The 17,307-nt window shown below is 46.4% G+C and overlaps 2 protein-coding genes, 1 long non-coding RNA gene, 1 other non-coding gene and 1 pseudogene across 4 annotated transcripts in view; 3 read left to right on the top strand and 2 right to left on the bottom strand.

The window, feature by feature from the left end:
- The window catches only part of LOC149098555 (uncharacterized), an 84,833-nt gene that overhangs the window by 39,234 nt on the left and 28,292 nt on the right, over positions 1–17,307 (bottom strand). The window lies entirely within an intron of this gene.
- On the top strand, positions 6,561–7,022 carry LOC149098565 (uncharacterized; annotated as a pseudogene).
- Trnah-gug (transfer RNA histidin (anticodon GUG)) lies at positions 7,311–7,382 on the bottom strand. The gene has a single exon. It is a non-coding gene; the product is annotated as a tRNA-His (tRNA).
- Positions 10,530–11,634, top strand: LOC149098563 (uncharacterized). The gene has a single exon (XM_089277202.1). The coding sequence runs from the start codon at positions 10,813–10,815 to the stop codon at positions 11,632–11,634; it is 822 nt and encodes a 273-aa protein (XP_089133328.1). The 5' UTR covers positions 10,530–10,812.
- Positions 15,677–17,074, top strand: LOC149098562 (uncharacterized protein F54H12.2-like). The gene has a single exon (XM_089277201.1). The coding sequence runs from the start codon at positions 15,677–15,679 to the stop codon at positions 17,054–17,056; it is 1,380 nt and encodes a 459-aa protein (XP_089133327.1). The 3' UTR covers positions 17,057–17,074.

Raw genomic sequence — 17,307 nt, 5'->3', positions numbered from 1 at the left:
TTGAATTAACATGTTGGTTCTGGACTAATCAATACTTAAGATGTCACCCACAGTACATGTAACTTTCCCTTTAAAATCAAGGATTTCACACAGTAGCCTGAAAAACTTTCCAAGATTTGACTTTATGGACTGGCTTCCTAAGTACACTCCACTAAAGATAATGCATTATCATAAAACATCTGTCATTGCACCTCTTATTCCTTCCATTAAACTGTTCCCACCATCCTTATTTAGAGATAAAGCATTTTATTTGAATGGAGTGTTGGTATTAGTATGAAATAATGTGTTTTTACATTTAGTGTACATCTGTCGGTTGAACCTCATTTCCACTTTTCCCACGATTTGAGCAAAATTTCGTAAAATTTGCCGTTCTGTTGAGGGACGTCCTGTATCTTCTAGTCCTGTTCTCTCATTTTTTGTTGTGCTATTTTGCTTCTCTTAGAAATGTCCAGTCTGCTGCCAGTCAGGATGGGTCAAAAGTTCTGAGGTTTGGGTATACTGAAGAGGCAAGAAGACTTCTACAGCAGTGTAGAGAAAATCTACCACCTAAGACTACTAGCCTTCTCTCATCTTTAGTATGTCAAAAGGCCATTGAAGCATTACTAGACCAGGACACTGAACCAATGAATTGCAGGGTCCTTAGACAACATGAGGTGCAGTTTGGGGTTTTTCTCTGAAAAATGTTTCATGGGTCTTAAGTAATGCCCTGGGAATATACACGCTACCTTGTATATTAAGTGGTAAGTGTCAACAAAGAAAGGGAGACAGAGGCAGCTTTGAGTAAAAGTAAATTTCTCTTTAAGAGTTATACAGAACAATTTAAACAGGGCATTGAGGCTGCAAAAATGAAAAAGAAAGGAGAGAAAAGTGGCTCTACAAAAACTGTAGCAGCTGTGTCACAGCACTAAACAAAAATAGGTCCGTAATGTGTACTTGGGGTCTTTTGCTTAGTTTTGTTCCTTTCAGTCGGAATGTAATTTTTTTCATACATTTCATCTTTGTCAGTTTGATAAAGCCAGGTATTCATATCATCTTATACACTTTATGTGAACAGTGCTACTGCTACTATCAACAGCTAAGATGGAGAAAATTCTTTGTCATCAACCCTCAACAAACATTGCCCCCAGGCCAATATTTTAAACACGCACCTTAGTAAACTGCACGCCAGCCTTAAGTGAGTATGATTACAGGCTATTTATACTCCAACAGGGGTTTACAGACCATTACAGAGAAATAACTAATTTATCTGGGCAAAACTAATTCTCTCTGAAAGTTGCATTGGGTGATTGGAAGTATATCTAAAATCGGTAACACTTGGCAGGAGAGCTCGAATTTTCCTGGCAAGGCGGGAAGGGATCAAAAAAATAAAAATATATATTTTTAAATTTATGACTGTTAATTTCCTTTATTAGTAATATTTCTTGACATTTTACTATCTTTTACTATTTTGTTGACATTGTATGTTAAAATACTGTAAGTTATATGCTAGATTACTATTTCTTGAGAGAGGAACATAATTCAGTCATTTTGACTGTAAAGGGTGTTTTTCAATAGACAATTTGTCTGACTGTTTACTCCTTTTTAAGGTCAGCAAGCTATGATGGGACCCCCCTCAGCAACCTCTTATCACCACACAACTGCCTCACCTGGACACATACTTTGCTCAATGGTTGTTACTTTGGATGCCACAGAAGCTTTGCAAAGTCACACTATACTGCCCACATGAAGGATGTGACAAGCAACCAGCAGCACTGTGAGGTAAGTCCTAGACATTGACAGCTACAACAACCTAGCTGCAGAGTACCTTGAGTGTAGGTGTTGCCAAAGAAAGGTTATCAACTGGAGTCCTGAGATTGTAAAACAACTTGACGCTGGCCATCAAGTTCAGTTTCCAGTTTTGCTAACCTATCAATATGCTTGTGATGTCAGAATTATCAGACTGTCGAGAAACAGGGCCTTTGCAACAGCTCAACACAATTACAGAAGCTTACTGAAGAACTTAGTGAAGAGGGGTTCCAAAAATCAGCCCAGTCTGACTGACTGCAAATAGTTTGCAAATGCATCCACATGTGACCTTAGTGGTCTCCTTAAGTTCCAACAGCCTCCAGGATTTGCACCAGTGCCAAAGTATAAGTGGCTCCTCACAGTGTACGCTCCAGACATCATGGCCAGAATGAACCATATTAAAGCATCTATCACTTCTCTCTTTAGAAGAGTATTGAAAATGGACTCTACCAAGATGATTGTGAGAACTTGTGGGAGATAGTGCTTGTAATGTTCCCAGGGCCACCAATATTGGAGATGAAAGAGGACAAGTGCTCATGTCAGTGATGACTGTCAATGAAGGAACTGGATTGGAAAACAAGGCAAATGGACTAATGAGAAGATTTTCTTTGTATGGTTTTTAACCTCCTGAGGTCCTGTACGTTGACAGAGATTGTTGTGGTGGAATCAATGGTGGCAAAACTAAGAATCTATTCTCACTCTGGGACAATTAAGTGACACACCTTGATATTTGGCACTTTATGAGACAAATTACTGCAGGAAGTAATACAGAGGCCTATCCGCTCTATAGTGTATTTGTCAGTCGTTTATCAAAGTGCATCTTCCAATAGAGCGAAGAAGACCTGAAAGTTGTTTTCCGTAAACAGTGTGCAATAATAAAAAATGAACTGAACTGAGCTGAACTGAATTTATTAAAGTCTGCCAAAAGAGGTCAACTGCAGGTCAAGGCATTGCTGACCCTACTGAAGCAGGCACCATTGACAAGATTACCTCAAGAGAATTGGCTCTACATTGCCGTAGAAAAACTCAGGGAAATAGTCAACACCACTGCAATGATTTTGATCTAATGTTGGCATTAACTGGTCACCAGGGTCATTACATTACTGGAGTTCCTTTGCTCGACAAAACCCACAAATGGGAAATCTGGGACAACCAAAAGCACCACATTCCATACATTCAGAATCCTGGGGTTGTGTAACTGTATACAAAAACTGGGGTCCTGACTAAAGGTGGTGTCCAACTTCCAACTTATAGATGTGCAAGAGGTTAAACGTCATTGGAGTCATTCCAACTGCATATTGATGAATTCATACCAGGTAATGACATGAGTGTAAACTCAACACATCCTAAATACTTCCGTTTACAAAACTGTTCTTGTTTATTTCAGGTACTTCTGCAAGTGCTGCTCATTTTCAAGCTTACTTGTTAGATGGTCTGATGAGGTGGAATGCTGATCGTGCTTCTGCTGCAGTGTCAAGTACTGAATCAGGAACAGAGAGCTATAGTGGATTATTAATACAAGCTGTGAATGAGCTAAGTGAGGATGCACTTGGTAAAAGGAAGTCCAATGTCCAGAATATTGAAATCCATACAGGCGAAATAATAGGAGTTGAGTATCTCTTAAATCAAACTGGTGAGATTCTCAAGGACAACACCCTAGAAGATGAAATCTGAAACCAGACAGGGAAGAACCTCTTTCAGATATTAACCCAGACCAAATAGACAGCAATAGTCAATGCTTGAAAGAGAACTGAAGCCAAAAATTGTCATTTTCTGTAACGCTTTTCTTACAATGCCTAACAGAAGTAAAGTCAAGTTTAGATAGTTATTCCTGTCTGTTTCTTGGTTAAATGGAAAGAATTAGGTTTAAAACTGTGTTTTTCCTGCTTTTCGGGCGTTTTCATTGCAGACTTGTAATGCTCGTCATCACTATTCTGTGATGTTTGATGTATGATGTATGATGAGCACGAGACTCAACTTGAACAACGTCAACGTGGCCCTCGGCGACCACGTGGCCATCTTCCGTCACATGATGATGGGCGAGATCAACAGTGCGCTAGACTGGCCATTCATGGGCTGTGTGACGCTGTTGATCTTAGACCAAGTGAACAGTTCACCCAATCATGAACACATCTCGGAAACGTTGATTACAAGCCGAGTCTGTTGGCCATTTAAAGACCCACTGAGAACAGTAACTACAACGGGTACGACTACATCGAGTTTGCCCCGGTCAAAGAGGTGTTCACCTCAAGCAAGACTTACATGAAGGAAGACTCCTTGATAGTGAGGGTGGAAGCACGGTCTACAAGAAAGTCTCTTTGATGACAAGTGTCAAGGCGCAAAAGCCAGAAGGGCCGCGCCAAAAAGAAAGCAAGGTAAAAAAGGAAACACTTCTGTGATACCCATGGGTAGAGGGTGATGGGCAAGGCAGGGAGCAAAACAGAAAAAACAAGAAAGAAAGACTAGTAAAATTAAACATTTTGTAAGCGCAACGACAAGCCATAGACAAGACCATGTTTCCCTTGCACAACGAAGGATTGTACACGTTAGCGTACGGCTACACGTTAACGTGAGACTTAAGTTAAATGACATCGACGCAGGCCTCTGCAAACACACGGTCATCTTCACCCACATGATGATGGGCAAGTTGCACAGTACACTAGACTGGTCGTTCAGGGGCTGCGTGACGCTGTCAATCTTGGACCAAGCAAAAGGTTCGCCTGATCGCAACCACATCTCGGAAACATTAATGGCCAAGCTGAGCCTGTTGGCCTTTATAAGACCCACCAAGAACCGCAACTACAAAGGGTACCGCTATGTCGAGTTTGGCCTGATCAAAGACGTGTTTGCTGCTAGCAAGATTTAGGTTAAGACTCCTTGATAGTGAGGGTTGAAGCATGGGCTACAAGGAAGTCTCCTTGATAGTGAAGGTGGAACCACAAAAGCCAGAGGGGTTGCGCCACAAAGGAAGGGAAAAAAGGAAGCTCTTACGGGATACGCACAGGCAGAGGAAGACGGAAGGAGGCAGAAGGAGCAAAACAGAGAGAGAAAGAAACACAAGTAAAATTAAACATTTTGTGGGCTCGAGGACATGCCATAGACAAGACCATGTTTGCCCTCCACAGCAAAGGATTCTATGCATTGCCGTACGGCTTCAAGATGAGCATGAGCCTCGACTTGAATTGCACCAATGCGGGCCTCAGCACACATGTGGCCATCTTTGTCAACATGATGATGCGCGAGTTCGACAGCGCGCTAGACTGGACATTAACGAGCTGTGTGATGCTCTCTATCGAACAGTTTCCTCAATTGCGACCACATCTCGGAAACATTGATTCCCAGTCGGGCCTGTTGGCTTTTCAAAGACCCACCGAGAACCGTAACTACAAAGAGTACAGCTAGGTCAAGTTTGCCCCGATCGAAGATGTGTTCAGTGCGAGCAAGACTTATGTGAAGGAAGACTCTTTGATGGCGAGGGTCAAAATGCAAAAGCCAGACGGGCAGTGCCGAAAAGAAAGCAAGGAAAAAAAGGAAACACTTTCCTGATGCACGTGGGCAGAAGGAGAGGGGGAAGGCAAAGGGGGTGGAACAGAAAAAACTACAAACAAAGACTATTAAAATGAAACGTTTTGTGGGCTCGACGACAAGCCATAGACAATACCATGTTTGCCTTCCACAGCAAAGGATTCTACACATTACCATACGGTTACGGGTTAACCTGAGACTCAACTTGAACGGCATGGACACTGGCCTCAGCAAACACATGGCCATCTTCGTCCACATAATGGTGCATGGGTTCGACAGTGCGCTAGACTGCCCATTCACAGGCTATGTGGCGCTGTCTATCTTGGACCAAGCAAACAGTTTGCCGGATCGTGACCACATTTTGGAAATGTTAATTGCAAAGCACGGCCTGTTGGCCTTTCAGAGACCCACCAAGAAAGGTAACTACAAGGGGTATGGTCATGTTGAGTTTACCCCAATCGAAGACGTGTTCGCCGTGACCAAGACTTACGTGAAGAAAGACTTCTTGATAGTGAGGATCAAAGCACGACCTATGAGGAAGTTTCTGATGGGAATGGTCGAAGCGCAAAATGCAAACGGGCAGCACCAAAAAGGAAAAAAGAAATAAGGGAAACACTTGTGGGGACCAACTGGTGTAGGCAAGACCAGTATGGTATTTCGTGTTTTGAAAGCACTGCAGAAAGCAGATGTAGTTGATTATTACAGTAAGGGGGGGGGGTTGAAGAAGTTTTGGGATGGTTACAATAACCAGCCTATTGCATGGATAGATGATCCTGTAAGCCCAGATGAGTGTAAATAGTAACAAGGACCTTTAAGCATCTCACAATAAGCTTGATATCCAGCTAGCAAGTTTCCAAATATGTCATGTCAAAACAAAATCAAGAAAATGAAAGAGCAGAGGAGAGGAAGAAACTGCTTAGTGTAGAGAGGAGTAGTCATATACGCTCCGTTGGGCCGTAACCAATCAGGAGCCAGGGATTGTACCACGTGACCAGTTTTTTCCCATACATTCTCTTAAATTTTCAAATCCAAGATGGCCCCTTTGGTAGCAAAACATGGCGCCCATGCCCAAATAAGGGCAACATGTCCAAATAAGGAGAACATGAGATCGAGGTTGTCACGTGCATGCCCAAATAAGTAGAACATGAGATCGAGGTTGTTACGTGCATGAAATCGAGGTTCGTATGGGAATAAAAGGGTTTGCGTGAGTGTGGAGTGAGTATTGTTGTTTTGAGATCGGCGACAAGAAGATGTCTTCAGAGGAGAGCAAGACGAAGGTGGAGGTGATTAGTATTCCTGCGGGGACTTGCCAAAGGACATTCCTAGAGAGGAGTTTGCATCGAGAGTGTTGGATGCCGTGCGGGATAGTATTCTTGGAAAGATTATGAAAAGCTCCATTAGGGACAGTACGGATATCCTCCTGAAGAAAGAGATGACGAAGCTGGCGGATGGGTGATCCAGTTCAGACAAGCCATGTCAAGGAAGATGTTGGAGGACGAGTCTCTGGATGAAAAGGATCCTGTGCGTTTGGAGAGGTTGCCGGAGAGTTTTGAGGCCGGATGGAAAGAGTGGAAGGGTGGTTGGGGTAACAGAGAAGAGTTGGCGTACACAGCCTTTATCGAAACGATGACGTCACCAGAGGAGTGAAAAAAACATTTTTTATTTTATGCTTGTAACAAAAACTAATAAAGATCCTTTAAAGAGAGAATGTACATGGTTTGTTGCGTGATTTTTTTCGTCTCTAGGGCTTGCAGGTCATTGGTTCCTAGATGTACGAGGGATAGCATCATGGTTTGTGGGGTGAGAAATTCTCCGTGAAGGCCTGAGGAGGATTCGAACACGCGTCCGAAGGGCCAGACTTTGGAGAGGTCTCTTCGCATGTACCAGGGGTAGGGAAAGTGTTGGGCTAGGAAGAGGAGCATAACGTCTTCGTCGGGGTGTGGTTCGTCCAAACGGATTTTACAGGCCAGGGGTCTCCAAAAGAAAAAAAGAATTTTTAATGCCCCGACCAGGAATCGAACCTGGGTCTTTGAGGCCACAACTCAACGTCTTAACCATTAGACCATCGAAGCGCTTACCTCTTTAGGACTTGGTTTTGGGAGTGTCATCGGGAGGCAGTCCGAAATTCACGGTATTGCAATGAGGGCAGTGTCTTTCGGAGGGTTTCAACCACCAGGTGTGTAGGGCTTTACAGGATCCGTGAAAGAATTGGTTGCAACAGGGTGTCAGGAAGTAGTCTTGGATACTGTGATTGGGAGTGAATCCTTCCTTACACCATAGACATTCGTATTTAGGAAATCGAGACATGGAGTCTGAAAAAATAGAGCAAAAAACAACTTTTTATTTGACATTCCACTTGTTATTACAGAGTGGGACGTGTGCACAGTCCTATTGACCGGCACCCTCTTTTTCCTGGGGATAACAATCAATGAATGATTTCACGTGATTGACACGTGACAGGGCCTGGTCGTAAGTGTTTCCCAGGAAGACGGGTTCGTAACATTCGGTTTCCAGATTGTGGTACATCCCGTAGATGACCCCACAACAGGTGGCGTATACGCACCCTAGTCCCCATTCTTTTCTCAGCGGCCCTGTGAGTGCGCGTACGAATCGGGTGTGGTTCCCTTTTCTGCTTAATTCTATGATCGGTTGGCGGCAGCAGGGTCTCAGCTGTTTCCACACGTGGCAGTGGAGGGGTGGTTCCATGGCTAAAAATGAAGCAATTGTCGGTAAGTGCTGCGTACCCAGTCTACATGAATCACCAAATCATTGGTATCATCCTCGTCAAGGACGCCCAACCTCTCTTCCAGCCCCAGGAGATCTAGTTGGTCCAGGGCCACCCGGATAAAATCTGAAAGTTGTTCTAAGTCCCTGTACAAAGGGGTCTCTTCATCTTCGTCGTGCATCCACTCTCTCACCCGCTTTTCCCAGGTAGTCAACTCTGCTTTACACCGCTCTAATATTTCCATACTTACTCGGTACTTTGAGAAGCCACAGCAACGAGAGTATCCAGAGTCTTCTGCAATGGGCACTCATACAAGTTGAAATAACTCAGAGTGCCTTTGACGGTCCGACTCGCTTATTTTATACACACGGTATAATGGTGTCCAGTCTCCTACCGTGAGGGTGTGGTAGGGGATACCCCCGTATCCCCTGGGTCTGGGGTAACACGTGACTTGGTCTCGATCTGTGATTGGCTGGACGGATCTTCATAAGGCGAATCCGCGCTGCCCCCGATCTTCACTCTGAGTTTTGAACTTGTATTGAGCGTCAATATGGCCTTGAGGGAGATATACCTGCAGAACAATTTCAGACCTAGAAAGCCTGATACTACGTATGAGGAAGCCATTGATCAAATGCAGGCACCCTGGACCCGATTTTATGAAGACATGAACTTTCCCATCCGGGATTTGTTGGTGGGCCGACGATGGCTGACACAGCTTAAAGATTCCAGTCAGCTCGAGGTGATGCTTCACCAGATTTTATTTTTCATGGACAAGCAGAGGGAAAACTGGACCCGAAGTATGTACCAGTACCGTAGAATCGAGAAGTGTTTCGGGAGAACTTTGTTCAACTCGATCCGTACTATTTATAAGAACATTGTATGGGACATTAAGGTGAAGCCGCCTGTGGACAGGATTACATTTCATAGACTGATGCTGTGTTACGGGTTTGAGCCCTTTCAGTCCACGTGGACTAAGAGACAGAAGACAGCGAGACGGTATGTCCTCACAATTGACTTTTATTACAGTACGTTTAACCATTGTAATCAAGTGACAATGAGAGCCATGATCGATGCAGAGGATAGATTACCAAACGTGTAAATATTTGTGAAATAAAAATCGGAGTGCGTTTTTACAAAAAAAAAAAAACTGTGTGTGTTTTTGGAAAAAACGGGCGGGGCGAGGTTTCGATCCTCGGACCTCTGGGTTATGAGCCCAACGCGCTTCCACTGCGCTACCCTGCCTTTCTTAGTCTGGGTCCTGTCCGTTAATCAGTATGGCTTCGGCGACTCCTCGTGGGTATTCGTCGATCCATTGAAAGAACTTGCAGGTACGCTTGGGACACTTGAGATAGAGCCTGTCTGGGTTGGACTGGGAGTGGGAGGTGGCTAAGACCAGGGACTTGTTGCATAGACATCGGAAACGGGCGGGGTCGATGTTCCTGTAGCAGGGGTGGGTCTGTTCTTCGACGCGTCTCAGGTAAGTGCCCACCTCTTTGACGCCACAGGTCACATAACACTTGGTGTAGAATCTGGAAGAGGGGCATCGGTAATACTCCCAGGTACCACCGTCTGGGGTTCGCACGCTTCCGTATGTCAGGGGTACCATGCAACGTGGGCAGAGGGAATCTTGGGGTTTCAGTTGGTTCAGGAACTGATCGGGGTCGAATTCCTCCAACACTTGGACTTCGGTGAATTCTCCTCGGTCATCCACTTCAGGTGGTACTTCTACGAGGTCGTCTTTCTTGAATCTGTTGAGTCCCACGGCTTCCAGGACTTGAATGGTTCTAGGAGGTGAGTCTCTGATCACGGTCATGCATCCGCCTTGAATGGCAGGTAGCTTTTCAGAGTCTATATGAGGAAGATAGAGTTAGTATCCCAACAAGGTGTTTTCTCGTAGCATGGTTTCTAGGATGTGGGTGGTTTTTCTAATGTTTTTGGGAGTCAGTCTTTGCCTTCGCCTGGCGTGGTTACTTTTCATTTGGCTTTTACATTCTTGGCGTTTGATCGAAAAGGCGCTCCATGGTTGCGAGAAGCCTTTGAGAGGGACGGTGGTCCAACTGACCGTGTCCTGGGTGATTTCTTTGAAGAGGACGCGTTCTTTGAAACGTAGTCTGGAACTAGGTTTTTTGAATAACCAGCTATCTAAGGTGGATTGTAGTTTACCTTCTCCTTCCACTCTCTTGGGCATGTGCAGTTTCAGTTTCTTATGCGCCTCCTTCTTTTTCTTTTTTCTTTTTTTACTGTCGGGTTCGACGTGTGAATCCATGACGATTGCTGAGAAAAGTGACTCGTTATGGAATGTGTGGTTCGACTTTATGGACGTTTTTGACGACCAATCAGTGCCGTGTGGTGTGATGGGATCATGTGACGGTCTTCGTTCCGATTGGTGGATCTGAAGTGAGCACGTGAGCACGTGATCCGGGAAAGTACGTGTACGGAGTGAAAGTGGATCCACAGCGCAGGTATAAAAGGAGCTAGTTGGACGCAGCGAATCATTCTCGACTTGCTCTCGACGCGGTGATGACTCATAGGATTTTGAATGACAAGGACGTTGAAGAGATCATTGAAGATCTGAGACGCTATTTGAATCGAGCTTCTGACAATTTGGACGCAATCGAAAAAGGCGAAATATCGTGCTATACGAGGATACTTAACTTGGAATTACACGTGGTTGATCTTTTGTTCATTAGGCTTCGAAGACACCTGACTGACTGGGGAGACCCGGAGTACCATCCTGAATTGTCGTATCTAGGAAGAAAGAGGTTTGACGAGGCAAGATGACTTACTATAGCAACTCGAACCAGATTAGGGACCTCGTGGAGCAGATCGTGGATCAGAAGGTACACACTTTAAGAGATCTCGATGCCATTCCGGATGTCAGAGTGGACATGTACATTTTTGACAATCTCTTCGAACCGTTAGGTCAAATACCCGATAGTCTGTGGTCTTTTGAGCTCTTGATGAGACGTCGTCCTGACTGGGGTGGTACGATTTTGGAGATGATGAAGAAGAACGAACATGTGTTTTTGTTCTGCGGTGAGTGGTGTCGTGTGATGTACAGAAGTGGTAGCGGTCAATTCAAATTCATTCATTGTCGGGATCCCACCCTGGACGCCGAGCGTGCCTGTTTTATCGCCACAGATCACCTCACGTATATGATGAGTGATGTCATCCGTGATCTGTTTGAACCCTTGCGGTTCGCTCGCGACTTGTCACGACGGGTAAGGGAGTCAGACCAGAGTCCCAAGGTGGAGGAGATACTGACGTTCAACAGGTGCGCTCACAAGGAAACGTGTCTGAAGTTGGAAGAGTTGATCTACGATGTCATGCGCCAGCGTGATCTGTGGAAGGATCGGTTTTTCTTTCGTGCCCTTGAAGCGGCGGAGGATGACCTGTGTGGTGAGTGTAGAGAGAGTATGCGCCAAGCATTCTATGTGAAGGGGGACGAGGAGGAAGCCCTGAGGTGGAGACCCGGTAAATGTGATTGGAGAAATTGTAAATATTATGCCATGGATACCTATGAGGAAGACTGTGATAATGAGTACGGTCAGGAATGTAAGGACACGAACTATGCTCATTACTTTTCAGATTCCGACTAAGTCTTTTTCGCCTTCTTTTTCGTGTTATCCAATCAGAGTCGATTTTTACGTAAGAACCAATCAGGCACGACGTTTTTGTACATATAAGAAAGTGTGAATAAAGAATTGGGTTCAAATCATTATGTCTCATGTCTTGAGTTGGTTGATCTCGAGAATGTGTACGACCCTGAACGATCGATGGTGTTGGACGACCTTGTGCTCCAAGTGCACTAGTGTCTACGAGCGATACGGTAAGGGTGAACCCATCCCCTACAATTTCAGCGATTCGCCCTTGGAGGTGTTTGACTATACCGACGTCGAACCCAACGTGATGCGTTTTGTGGTTTATATCTTGTGGTTGAAACGGCAACCCGATTCATTTAAGAAGTATCTCGAGGTACGGGAGCAACGTTTCGAGTTGTGGAGACGGTGCGTGTACAAACTTTATCTACTATGAAGAAGGGTCAAAAGAAGAAGCAGAAGCCGCTTTCGACCGGAACGTTATTGGGACGGTATCGGGATCCTTCCAGACCCGGTAGTCTAGGCGGTCTGACGCGATTCGCCCGGGCCAATAAGATCTCGGTACGACGTGCTCGCGAGGTCTTGCAATGGGATTTGGGGTACACATTGCACAAACCCAGACGTCGCCATTTTCCCACGGTCCCGGTGGTGGTGTTCGGCATCGACGAGCAGTGGACGGCCGACCTGATCGAGGTGATCAATATTTCGAGGTACAATCGAGGGTATCGTTACCTCTTGACGGTGGTGGACGTGTTTTCCAAGCACGCCTGGGTCCAGCCCTTGAAGAGCAAGACGGGTAAAGCGGTGACGGAAGCCATGGCTAAGATCTTGAAAGGAGGTAGAAAACCCATCAATCTCCAGACGGACGACGGGAAGGAATTCTACAACAAGACGTTTCAGGATTTGATGAAGCAGAAAGGCATTCATCATTTTTTGACGCGTGGGGATACGAAATCCAGTGTGGTGGAACGGTTCAATCGGACCCTGAAGGAACGTATGTACCGGTACTTCACCGTGAAGAATACGATGACGTATGTGCCCGTGTTACAAGAGTTGGTCCGAGGGTACAATCGATCGTATCATCGCAGTATCAAGATGGCTCCCGATCAAGTGACTTTGGGCAATAGCGAGGACGTGTGGGAGACTCTTTACAGTAAAAAGAAAAAAGGGAAATTGAAGAAACCGCAACTCAAAGTCGGGGATCGTGTGAGACTGAACAAGAAGTTCCGTCAATTCAAGAAAGGGTATTTACCCAGATGGACCGAAGAGGTGTTTGTGATACGGAGGGTGCGTCCTGGGAGGGTCACCACGTACAAGGTGGAAGAATGGGACGGTACGGCGGTCGAGGGTACGTTTTACGTGCAGGATTTGCAAAAGGTGGACGTGAAAGACGACGATCTGTTCCGCATCGACAAGATCGTCAAACGAAAAGGGGATAAAGTCTTGGTGCATTGGAAAGGTTGGCCAGTCAAGTACGACAGTTGGGTGGATAAAAGGGGCTTGTACGTGACCCAAAAGCCCAAGACGAAAAAATGAAAGACTTTTACGTGCAGTTGATGAGCAATGCCAGCACGAGCGAGTTCGCGGACAACAGGGCCAACAGTTTCAAGAACCGTCTGCCGAACCCGTTGCATTTGAGAGAACCTGACTGGAAAGTGGGTATCAGCGACCTCTCGTTTCCGTCCGCGACACGTAAGATGGGTTTGAAGAGATCTATTCTGTTTGAATTCTGGTGGATCGATATGGTGAACGCGTCCATAAACCTATACACGCGGGTCCCTGGAGTGACGCGAGAAGGCGATTTGGAATTCACGCCGAGGAGTGGTACCGAGTTAATGAACATGATACGTGATCGATACCTGCATAGGTTGGGAGATCGAACGGATGTCGACGTGACCCTGTACAAGAAAGACAGTCCCAACGAATTGCTGTACACGGTCATGCATCGGGCCGAGCATGGAGAATGCGTCCTGGACAATTCGAGAACGTGGCGCAGTCTCCTGATCAATGGTAAACGCGTCTACCCTCAGATGAACATCGGCCTCGAATTGGCCAAGAAGATGAAATGGGTCAAGATGGGAAAATTACAGAACGGACAACCGGGTTACGTCTTGGGACCCCACCTGAGGAAAGAATTTCCCAATGGAGTCGTCCCCACGGCCACGGACTTGATCATAGGACAGAACGACGGAGACGAACTATTTTACAAGATCGACCCGGACACCTTACGTTTGAGTTGTTTCATCAATTGGGTCTTCACGGACCTGGATCGCAGTTACGCAGAAGCGTTTGGTGACAATCGTCGTTCCTTGTTCGTGTATTCGAATGTGGGACAGAGTATGGTGACGGGAAATCAAGTCACGGACATGTTGAAACAAGTGCGTTACAATCCGGACGTGGTCGACCTTCAACCGAGACACATCCTATATCTACCGGTGCGTACAGCCGTTTTGGACATTATCGAGACTGAAGTGTCCGACGAAGACGGACGACTGGTGGACTTTGCGTCGGGTGTGACCACGATCACGTTGCATTTCAAGAGAGAGGATGAGTGATTTTTACATCAGCTTACCCAGTAACAGCAGTAAGAACGAGTTTCCGGAGAACAAGTCGAACAGTTTCAAGATCAGGTTACCCAATCCCATACACCTAGAGGGACATGGATGGAAAGTGGGGTTGTTTAGCATCTCCATGCCAGATGCGCGCGTGACGCTGCCTACCTTCTTCGGTCCTGAGGGTCCCACCACTACCACCTTGACCCATACGAGCTGGAGGCGATATGATCCGAATGCTCGCATCATTTATGCGGAAGCTTACTTCAGCGAGGATGAACTCAAAAAGGTTTTCCACGACGTGAACGGTGTTGGACTCATGAAATCCATGATCGCCTATTTCGAGCGACAACGCATCTTCGCGTTCGGCGGTCCCAGATTTGGAGCCAAATATGTCGGAACCGACGGGAAGAGATCCTACGTCAAGTTCAAGTGGGATGGTGAAGACCTAGTCATGGACAACAAAGACATCGTATGTCCTACCAGTATGATCCCCGAATTGAACATCGTTGCCAAACTGGCTTTGAAAATGGGGTGGCTCGAAAAGAAAGACGGCGGTGGTTACGATCTGGGACCTAACTTGCACGTAGAATTTGACGACGATGTCATTCCGGACCTCAGCGCCCAAGGGGACATAAAAGACAAAGACGGAAAATGTCTTTTGGAATGTTCACTCGGATAGAGGAGATGACGATTTTTTAACACTCAGCATCTATTGCAATTGGCGTTTTATGAACCTGAACGAAGCCTTCGAGATGGTGATGGGAGACAGGTCGCGATCCGTGCTCGTCTACACTAACGCGGGAGGTAGAAGTGTGGTGGGAAATCAAGTCACGGATTTACTGAGACAGGTCAACTTGATTCGAAGAGGCGAAGGTACTCAGTACTTCGAACCCGTTCACGTTCAATATATTCTCGTGCGCAATGAGGTACTGGACATTATAGAGGTGCAAGTGGCTGAGGCAACTGGAGAACTGACGACCTTTGGAGACGGCAATACGATCGTGACGTTACACTTTATGAAATCATGATCGGGGGATCTTTGGTACGGTTTCATCCCGACGGATACCAATCGGGATCTGGCATATTCGGTCAGGTTTGGAAAGGCATCAAGAAACGCGGTCCCGGCATTCTCAAGGACGTTCTGAAAGAATCGGCCATGGAGGGTCTGAAAGGTTTAAAATCGGGTGGCAAAGGAGGAAAGCCCAATTGGAAAGGTGCACTCGCCGGGTTAAAGCGGGGAGCCATACGCTCCGGGAAACGTAAAGCGACGGAAGAGTTCCAACGCGTGTTTGGTGGTAAGAGAAGAAGAAAAGACCTGTTTGGATCATGATTCCCATCTACTCGAGACGCGTGAGACGTCTCCCCGGAGGGATACATACGTATAAAGGGGGTTCGCTCTTCCGGAGACGTTCAAAACTCCCAGACTACCGTTGGGTAAAGTCGGCACTGAGAAGCTTTCAACGACGAAAAAGACGCCGTAGACGACGATGACGGACCTCGTGGCTCACGCTAGATCGGCGGGGGTTCGTAACCCTCGCCTGGACCTGTTCACCACGCCTCCCACGGATCTCAGCATGTCGTCGCGACGTGAGGTGAGAATCAATCCGTTCAATACGGGGATCAACCCGGTGACCTTCCAAATCGATCCTCAAGAAGACTTCATCGACTTGAACGAGAGTTTCTTCGAAGTGGAGTTGGCTGTCAAGCTGGCTGGCGGAGGTAATATGGCACAAGCGACTCTTCTAGGACTCGCCAACAATCTGGTCCACACCCTCTTCAAACAGATCAATGTGAGATTGAATGGGACTCTCATCAGCCCCCAGACCGATACTTACCACTACAAAGCCTACATCAAAGCGTTGTTGAACCACGACCGAGACGGTGACACGATCCTAGCACCCGAGGGTTGGTACAATTGTCTCGGTGTACCCAGTCGCGGAGAAGCCGATGTGATGACAGCCAATAAGTTGGATCCTGCTCACGCCGATTATGCTGCTTTACCCCAAGATCTCAAGAACATGGTTCAAAGTCGAATTCAGTTTTTTGGTGGAAAGAGAGTGACTTTGAGGTTCAAACCTTACCTGGAAGTGTTTTATCTCAGCAAGTTACTGGTACCCGGTGTACAGATCCAGATCGACATGTACTTCAATGCCCCGGCTCTGTGGACAGTCCGATGGGCTGGTGCCGATAGTCTCAGACTGACTGAAGCCGACGTGAAAGTGAGATTGTTCCTATCTCAAGTGAGAGTGACTCCCTCAGTGTACCGAGAACTCATGACCAGCATGAAAGGCGGAAGAGTGGCTACTTACCCCACGGTGAGAGGTGAAATTCGCACTTACTCGCATCCCAACGACAATCGTCATTTCGAGTGCAGCAATCCTTTCCACAGTAAATTGCCTAATCGGTTAGTGGTGGTGTTGATGAAACAAACAGCCTTCAATGGAACTATTACCATCAATCCGTTCAGTTTTGAACAATTCAATCTCTCTTCCATCAAACAACTGGTGAGAGGTGAAGAGTACCCCTACGAGACCTTGGAGCTCAAACACGACGATACCAGTACAGATCTGAGAGGTTACCAAAGATTCCTCAAAGCCTCAGGGGCTTTGTGCAGAGGAAAAGGAAACATGGTCCAGAAAGAGGACTGGGGACACGGCAAGAGATGCAACCTGTTTGTATTTGATAACACGGCCAATGGATGTTTGGACAGTCCAGTGTTGAACCCCCAGCAGGAAGGTGAACTGCGTCTGGTGATCGATTTTGCAGACAATCCAGGCTCAAACCTGACCATCTTGTTGTACGGCGAATTCGAGAACATGCTGGAGATCAACGAGAACCGAGTCGTCCTCTACGACGTGTACCAGTGAGAAGAAAGAAGAAAAAAATGGAGACAGTAGCCTTGAATAATTTACAGTTGGATTATTTGGCACGGACGAATCCGTCACTCTGCTGTGTTTTTCACGGCACGGTCCCTTGCGATCGGCTTCCGAGGACAGTACCTCAAGAGGGACCGACCGCTTACATCGTGAACACGGACCCTCACGACAAACCGGGATTTCATTGGATCGCTTTGTGGGCAGACAAGAACAAGTGCGAGATCCTGGACAGTTACGGTCTA

This window comes from Orbicella faveolata, unplaced genomic scaffold (genome assembly GCF_042242905.1).
Source record: "Orbicella faveolata isolate gen_17 unplaced genomic scaffold, um_ofav_v1 contig_46, whole genome shotgun sequence".
Taxonomy (NCBI): Eukaryota; Metazoa; Cnidaria; class Anthozoa; order Scleractinia; family Merulinidae; genus Orbicella; species Orbicella faveolata.
Note: the sequence above shows the minus strand (reverse complement) of the source record. Positions and strands in the feature narration are given on the sequence as shown.